This window comes from Fonticula alba, assembly GCF_000388065.1.
Source record: "Fonticula alba strain ATCC 38817 unplaced genomic scaffold supercont2.2, whole genome shotgun sequence".
Lineage (NCBI taxonomy): Eukaryota > Rotosphaerida > Fonticulaceae > Fonticula > Fonticula alba.
Window position 1 is genome coordinate 1149370 of NW_009242972.1, and position 7765 is coordinate 1157134.

A 7765-nucleotide genomic window follows, 5' to 3' on the forward strand; every position below is an offset into this window, starting at 1 on the left:
CCGGCGGGCTGTGGGGCGGGGGGGGGGGGCATCTTCCCGGTGTGTCGCTCCTCCCGGAGGCCGCGGCGCAAGGCGCACCCTGTCCTGGAGAAGTATGTTGCGGTGCGCGCGCCGATGCCGAGAGACGGCCCGAGCAACCAGCACGGATGGGCCCCTGTGAAACAGAGCCCCCTGGCAGCGCGCCTTCTGACAACCGAGATTTTCATGCTGTCGGCGTGAACGCGACGCCCTGCTCCGCGGCGCACATTGCTGCCAGGCCGGCCGGCCCGGCCCATAGCCCGCCCTTTTCCAGCTCCCACAAGTGCCCCCCACAACACCGGCCCTCCAGTGGCCACGGGAGATTGCCACAGACCGCGGTGCTCAGCCGGCCGCATCCGTATCTCCAGAACAGGCGCGTGGGTAGTGCCAGCGCATCCACATCGTTGGGAGATGATCGGAACCCTTCGGCCGCGCCCCACACCAACGCCCGGGGGGGGGGGGGGGCCCCACACGAAAGGGGGCAAACGCGGACAGGCAGGAGGGAGACAGGGAGGGGGCACCGCAGAGGGTGGGCGCTAGACCCCCTTCCCCCCCCCCCCCCCCCCCCCCAGCGCGCATCACCGCACATCGCCGCCGATAAGTGCAAATCAGCCCAGACCCGGCACGCCTTGACACAGATCAGGGCATATCACAGCGCCGGCTGCCGTGGTCTGGCGCAAATCGGCGCCCGCCAGCGCGCACGCATCGGTGCCCGGTGCCCTATGTGCGTGTGTGCGTGCGTGGGCGGGTGTGGACGCGGCCGGAGCCGGCGGCGGCGGCGAGAGAGAGAGAGAGAGAGAGAGAGAGAGAGAGAGAGAGAGAGAGAGAGACAGAGAGGGTACTCTTCTATTGCTTGTCACATGGCCGGGGAGCTACTACAGCTCAAGGTCTTCGTCGGGCTCGTCCTCGTCAAAGTCATCTCCCTCGTCGTAGACATACTCGATGAGTCCCGTCGGCCCGGGCGCCCAGGGAACCTGCACACCGAACAGCCAGTCGGCCGGCGGAAGAGCCGGCAGAGTGCCGGCCGCAGGAGCGGAAGTGGCACCTGTGCCGGCGATTGTGGCCCCGGACCCGGCCGTGGGCGATCCATAAAAGAGGCTGTCCGTTTGGGCCCGGGTGAAGGGCAACTCGACATCGGCCCGGGCTCGACGTTCGGCCTCCGACAGGCCGAGACTGAAGGACACCCCGGCCAGACCGGCTGCCAAGCCGGCGTCCGGCTCCAAGGCCAGGGGCACGGCACTCGCGCCGGCAGCTGGCTCCGGCTGGAGGGGAGGCTGCTGCTGCTGCTGCTGCTGCTGCTGCTGCTGCGCTGGCGCCGGCGGCCGCGAGGCAGCTGCCTGCGCTGGCGCCGGCGGCCGCGAGGCAGCTGCCTGCGCTGCCGGGGCCGGGTTCCGGGATGGGGGGGCAAGGGCGGCAAAGTCGCATGCGACGAGCGGCCGCCGGGTCAGGCCGACCGCGGCGCCAGGCCCCGGGTCCAGGAAGAGCGTTTCCACCAGGCACCACTGGCTGGCGGATCGGCCACCGCGACGGCTGAGCGTCAGCACCAGCTGGCATGCATGTCGCGCGCGCACGCGCAGGGCCGTGTTTGCCCACTTGCCTGCCGGTGCCCCGGCCTGCGGGCAGCCTGGGCCCGAGGAGGCCGTGTAGGCCAGCAGCCGGGCGGCTCGGGCCGCTGGGCCATCGGCCCCGAGGAAGGGCCCGGCGTCGGCCGGCACCGGCTCCGGGGCCTCCAGCCCGGGAATGGTGCTGGCAATGTGGCGGCCCTGGCCAGGGATGGGACCATCCTCGGCGGTCAGCCGGAAGACCGCGGCCGCGGGACGCTCCAGCGCCGCCAGGAGATATGGCCGGAAGAGATCGGCCGGCAGGGACACCAGCGACCACACTTCGACGCTGTCTGGGCCAAAGTGCCCGGCCGCCGCGATCTCCAGGGCTCGGGAGACCTCCGACAGCAGCCGCCCCGGGGCGAAAGCCGGCACATGGTGCGGCTGGGCCCGATCGCCGCGCAGGACCAGCGGCGAGATGTCCTCCAGGAAGAAGAGCACCCGTCGGCGCCACCGCCGAGCCGGCCCCTCGGAGATGCCGGAGGGCCCGGCCCGGGAGAGGGCCTCCCCCGCGGCGATGGTCAGCTCGGCCGGATCTTCGACCTCCGGGCATCGGAGCCGGAGGAAGACCGGGTCATCGGGGCTCGAGGGGCGCAGGGCGATCGGCAGGGTCAGTCGCGCGTAGAGCATCGGCCCGGCCGGCGCGGCCAGTGTGTCGGCCAGCAGCACGGTTCTCCCGGGCAGCGACGATAGGAGGGAGCATTCGGCCGTAGGCCGGGCAGAGGCCAGCTCACCAAGGAGCCCCGGGGCCAGGAGCTCGAACCGGTGCCCGGCGACAGCGGCAGACATCGGGGGGGAGGCGGAGCGGCGGGACAGCGACACAGGGCACCGGGCTGGAGGCGAGCGCGGGAGGGGGCCGGCAGAGGAGGAGGCGAAAGGGACAACGAGGCGTGAAAGGCAAGGGGGCGAGGGGTGCCGGGGGCGTGGGGCCGGCCCCGGGCGCGCGGCCCGCAGGGCGCCGGCATCTGAGCCGGGCCGGGCCGACTGAGCGTGGGTACTTTCCGGGGGTCACGTTGCAATCACGCATTTTCGGGAATCACCCAAAAAGCGTCGCAGTCGCCCCCCTCTCTCCTCCCCCCCCCCCCCCGGGGTCACCCGGAGAGGAGGCGGGCGTGGGACGCGCGCGGGTGGGCCCGTACGCTTCACTGGTTGGCGGGTGCGAGGCGGCCATAGAGGGAGACCGGCCGGGGAAGCACCGGGGCGGACGGTGATGAACAGGGCCCCGACGCGGGCAGGGGCGGAGAGACCTGTTGGGAGCGCGTATGGCAGATAATGCCGAAGCGATATAGGCCCGCCAGGGCGTCGGGAAATGTGGCCTTGATTTATTTCTTCGTCATACTGTGGCGCCCACGCCCAGGCGCTTGCCGCTGGCTGGCGCACTCCCAGCACTTTGGTCCTGGAGGCTGCTCTTGGCCTTCTCGCCCGGGGCTGGGGCCTCTCTGGTGGGGCTATCTTTCTGCTTTTATCGGCCCCCCAGTGCGTGGACCAAAAAACAGCCCACCATACGCAGGGGCCCTCTCGGCCGGCCGGCCGGCCCGGCGGGCTGGCAATAATGTTCCCCCACGCGCGGCACATGCACCAGCCAAGGGCTGCCCGCCGCCCTGAATGCCGCGGGTAAAGGGCGGGGGGGGGGGGCGGGACGAACAGACAGGCGAGGGGGGAGGGGGGACAAAAAGAAGGAAAAGACAAGAGAGGCGGAAGAGGGCCGGGAGGCCGCGGGCGGCCCGCCCCGCCCGCCGGGGTGCGGAGGGGGTGGGGCGCCCGGGCGGGGGGGGGGGGGCGGCATACGGGGCGGGCGGGGGGGGGGGGGGGGGGGGGGCATTGGCCGCCGGAGGGAGACGCCGACCGAGCCGAGCCGAGCCGAGCCGGGCCGCCCGATGCGCCGGACTGCCGGCCCCGCCCGGGATGGTTGGCGTGCGCCTTTTTTTGTGGACGCCCTCTGGCCTCCGGGGCGCCTCGCGCACCCGGGGCGGCAATCAGCTCCTTACTCTCCGGGCCGGGCTTTCCCCCTCCCCCTCTTTCTCCGGCTCACCGCGCGCCCCCTCCCCCCTCTCTCCCCCCTCCCCCCTGCCTCCTTCCCGCCGTCCACTCGCCGCTCGCGCCCCTCCCGGTCGGTCACCACCAGCGTAAAGCGCGTCCGGACGCCGGGACATTCGCACACTCCCCCTTCGCCATTGGCGAGCCTGAGCGCGCTCCCGCCTCCTTTCTGCTTCCCCCCCCCCCCCCCCCCCGTCCTCGCCCCCTTCCTGCCCCCCTGCTCCCAAGATGCGGTTTGCTCCCTTGCGCGTGCCGCTCAAGCGGCGCATGGAGACGCTGGTCCTTTTCTTTTGGACGACACAAATGTTCTGGGCCTCGGTGCTGCTGGCGGTCATCGCCTTTACACCGCCTCTCTGGCCCATTGCCCTGATTTACTTCGTGTGGATGTGGAACGACAAGGCCCCGTGGAATGGTGGCCGTCCATTCCGCTGGCTGCGCGCTCACTGGGTACATATGCCATCTTCCCCTTCGCCCAGCCCCCCCCCCCTCCTCCCCTCCCTTTCGCCCTCTCGCCTGGTATCCCCCAGGACACCAAGCAAAGGGGTCGCCCCGTGCGAGGCTCCGACGCGCTCTCTCTCTCTCTCTCTCTCTCTCGGGGGTGCTCCGCCGCCCCGCTCTCCCCGACGCATGGCCTCCTTCTCACCGCCCTGTGCCACCTGGCTGTCTCTAGATCTGGGGCCACTTCCGCGACTACTTCCCGGTGACCATTGTCCGCGCATCGCCGGCCCCCTTCGACACCACGCGCAAGTATCTCTTCGCCTACCACCCCCATGGCGTGATTAGCTTCGGCGCCTTTGCCACCTTCGCCTGTGCGTATCACGGCTTCGATCGGCTGTTCCCCGGCCTGGCGCTGCGCCTGTGCACGCTGAACAGCAACTTTTGGTTCCCCTTCCTTCGGGACTTCATGCTGTCCATGGGCCTGATCAGGTACTGGCTCCTCCCCGGCGCGCCCCGGCACGCCCTCGCACGCATGCATCTCCCGGCGCTCGGCCGGCTTGCCATCTTGCCACTGGCTGACCCATGACATCGGGGGGGGTTACTCCCTGCCCCCTCTCCCGCGCCCGGCCGGCCGGCCGGCAGTGCCGATCGCCGATCCATCCAACGCTCGTTCGACATCGGCGGCCCGGGATCCTGTGTGGCCCTGGTGGTCGGCGGTGCGGAGGAGGCCCTCGACGCCCGGCCCGGGACCATTGACCTGACCCTGGCCCGCCGGCGTGGCTTCGTTCGCATGGCCCTGCGCACTGGGTACGCCTCGCACACACACACACACACACACACACACACACATGCATGCGCCGCTTTTGGGGGGCTGCTCGGGCCTTCGCCGCCGCCGCCGCGGCCAGCCGTGCGACGAAGCGGGCACGTGGGCCACTCGCGCCGGGCATCAGCCACTGACCTCTGCATCCTTTCGCGGACTTGCTGCCGCTGCTGTCGCCCCTCCTCCCATCCCCTGGCCCGATGCAGGTCCTGGCTCGTCCCTGTCATTGCCTTCGGCGAGAACGACGTATACAACCAGCTGGTGGCCAACCCCCCCGGGTCCCGGGCCCGCGCGGCTCAGTCATGGTTCAAGAAGATCTTCGGCTTTTCGACCCCGCTCTTTTCCGGGCGCGGGGTGTTCAACTATGACTTCGGCCTGCTGCCCCTGCGTAAGCCGATTGTCGTGGTCATCGGCGATCCGATCCCCCCGCCGGGGTATTCGCCGGCCATCCCGCGCCTGCTGCCCTTGGATTTGGATGCCGCGGTGGCGGGCATCACGGCGGCCGATGACTCGGCCACCGAGGAGCACGACCCTCGCCCGGTCAAGCCGAGCACCGGGCCGGGGCCGGACCTGGCGGCCGCCCCGTCGGTGGCCAGCCTTTCGCAGTGTGACACGGCGGCCTGCTCGCCGACGGAGGTCCCGGCGCAGTTGCCGGAGTCCCCCGCCGCCGAGGCACGGCCGGCGTCGCCCCCGCCGGCCCCGGTGCCCGGCAAGATGCGCGGCAAGGCCGGGCGCCGGGGTCGCCCGGCTCCCGGGCAGAACAAGTCCGACTCGGACCTCAGCCTGGCCTCGGTGTCGTCGCTGCCGCCGGGGGCAGGCTCGCCGGAGCGGCCCCGGTCGCCGGGCTCGCCCGAACGGCCCCGGTCGCCGGCCCCGGTCGCGGCGGCCAGCCCCGAGCCTCCCCCGGCGGAGGAAGCCTCCCGGTCCGCCGCCGAGGCCACCACCACCATCATGGCGTCCGGCGCCCAGGCCGTGTCGACGGCCGTGGCGTCGGTGCGTACGGCTCGCCGCCGCCGGCAGGCCGGGTCCTCATCCTCGCAGGGGGGCGCCTCCGAGGCGGGTGGCGCGGCCTCCCGGACCGGCGGCAGCAGCGGCCCCTCAGATCTGCTCATCCAGCAGTACCATGTCCTGTATTGCGAGAAGCTGCTCGAGCTCTACGATCAGTACAAGGACATCTATGCGCCGAATCGGTCGCTGGACATGCGCATTGTCCGCTAAAAGACGCGCTCATAGACACAGGTAGCTAGGCAAGGGGAAGGCCGACAGCGAGAAGTCACGGAAGGCTTGTGCCGTGCGCCGATGCGTGCGGCGCGAAGCCCGGTGGCCGAGGCGAGGCGTGCATATGCGCTCAGGTGTGCTGCCCGGTGGGGATGCGCCGCGCACCGGCCGGCCCATGCCCACCATGCCCCCGCACCTCGCGGCAATGCCTGTGCCGCTCCTCGTCTGCCGCTCGTGTGCCACCAAAAAGACAATCTCCCAAACACCATCCCTCCTTTTTTGGGTGTCTGGCGGGGGGAGAGGGGGTGTACTCGGGGATCGGCGCTGGCGGTTGGCCCTTTGCTGGCGGCTTCGCCCCCTCGCCCCTTGGGGAGGAGAGCACCGAGAGGTGTGACCTTGGCATGCGGGTGCGTGCAGCAGGCCCTTCTCCCTCTCGCGCCTCTTCCCCAAGAGGCGTGCCGCGCCCCAAGAACCGCATCCCCCCGTTCGGCCGATCGCCGGCGCGTGGGGTGGGTGTCGTCGGGACACATGCCCGCTCGGGGAGGGCGGGGCAGCAAAAGGAAATACACCGGCGACAGGATTTGAACCTGTGCGGGCAGAGCCCATCTGATTTCGAGTCAGACTCCTTAACCACTCGGACACACCGGTCGGATGTTGGGATGCCGGCCGCGAGACGTCCATTTATAGGTTGCGCTTTTGGGCGGGCCGCTCCCCGCGAGGCGAGAGGTTCGCCAATCAAGGAATGGCGGACAATGGCCTCAACTATAAATACCGAGATGTGGGGCATTCCCCACATGAGAAGTAAACCGGTGTGTCCGAGTGGTTAAGGAGTCTGACTCGAAATCAGATGGGCTCTGCCCGCACAGGTTCAAATCCTGTCGCCGGTGCATTTCTTTTTGGATGCCGATCCGCGGTTCTGCCTTCCCAGCTCGGCGCGCCCGCGCGCACGCCCACACCCCGGTTGTTTTGATTTACATTGCCGGCCGGTCTGGCGGCTCTACGGCGCTGAGCCGGGCGCATGCGCGAGCCGGGGGAGGGGGCGGCAGGGCCTTTTTTCCCCCCCCCCCCCCCCCCCCGCCTCGGGGGCGCCCCCTCCTGCTGGCACCGGGCGTGCGGCCGGCCGAGCGGGCAGGGGCATACCCCAACAGCAACCCCGGCGCTCGTCTCCCCCTCCCCCCCCCCCGGGAAGGGAACGGGCCCGGGGTAGCACGCCCGAACCGCGACCTCGGGCCGGTGTGTCCTGCCGAAGGGGGAGACCCCACAGGAAAACAGCGCGCAGGGGGGGGGGGGGGGGGCGTCGGCAGGAATTCCCCCCCCAAACAAGGGCCAAATTCCGTCGGCACTAGGAACTATTTGAGACCCCGCGGCCGGAGCCCGGCCGGAGAGTGTGACCGACAGCCAGCACCCTTCCCCCTCTGCCGCCTTCTCTCTTCGCTTTTTGTCGGTATTTCCTCCCCTCGCAACAACGCCACAATGAGCTCCCACACCAGCACCGCCCAGGTACATCCCCCCCCCCCTCCCTGCCCCCTGCTCCCGTCTCTTGCCGGCTGCCCGGCCACCTGGCCCCCGCGTGTCGCCCCGTCGCGCTCACCCCCCCCCCCTGCATGGCGGCCGGCCAGCCTGGAGGAATGCC

General features: G+C 70.8%; 3 protein-coding genes and 2 non-coding genes across 5 annotated transcripts in view; 3 read left to right on the top strand and 2 right to left on the bottom strand.

Moving 5' to 3' along the window:
* Positions 1-844: 844 nt before the first annotated feature.
* On the bottom strand, positions 845-2408 carry H696_01278 (hypothetical protein; the record flags this gene model as incomplete). The annotated part of the gene is made up of 1 exon (XM_009495169.1): positions 845-2408. The coding sequence occupies one exon, from the start codon at positions 2406-2408 to the stop codon at positions 894-896; it is 1515 nt and encodes a 504-aa protein (XP_009493444.1). The 3' UTR covers positions 845-893.
* A 1442-nt stretch (positions 2409-3850) lies between these two features.
* H696_01279 (hypothetical protein) lies at positions 3851-6400 on the top strand. Its single transcript, XM_009495170.1, has 4 exons — positions 3851-4103; positions 4327-4583; positions 4737-4901; positions 5121-6400. Exons 1-4 carry the CDS (start codon positions 3885-3887, stop codon positions 6130-6132), a joined length of 1653 nt encoding a protein of 550 aa, XP_009493445.1. The 5' UTR covers positions 3851-3884; the 3' UTR covers positions 6133-6400.
* Positions 6401-6698: 298 nt separating this feature from the next.
* H696_01280 lies at positions 6699-6780 on the bottom strand. The gene has a single exon. It is a non-coding gene; the product is annotated as a tRNA-Ser (tRNA).
* Positions 6781-6937: 157 nt separating this feature from the next.
* On the top strand, positions 6938-7019 carry H696_01281. The gene has a single exon. It is a non-coding gene; the product is annotated as a tRNA-Ser (tRNA).
* Positions 7020-7457: 438 nt separating this feature from the next.
* H696_01282 (hypothetical protein) overlaps positions 7458-7765 on the top strand; it is a 1532-nt gene continuing 1224 nt past the window's right edge. The window contains exon 1 of the mRNA XM_009495171.1: positions 7458-7632. Coding sequence (XP_009493446.1) covers positions 7606-7632 — 27 coding nt within the window. The 5' untranslated portion in view covers positions 7458-7605. The remainder of the gene's footprint in view (positions 7633-7765) is intronic.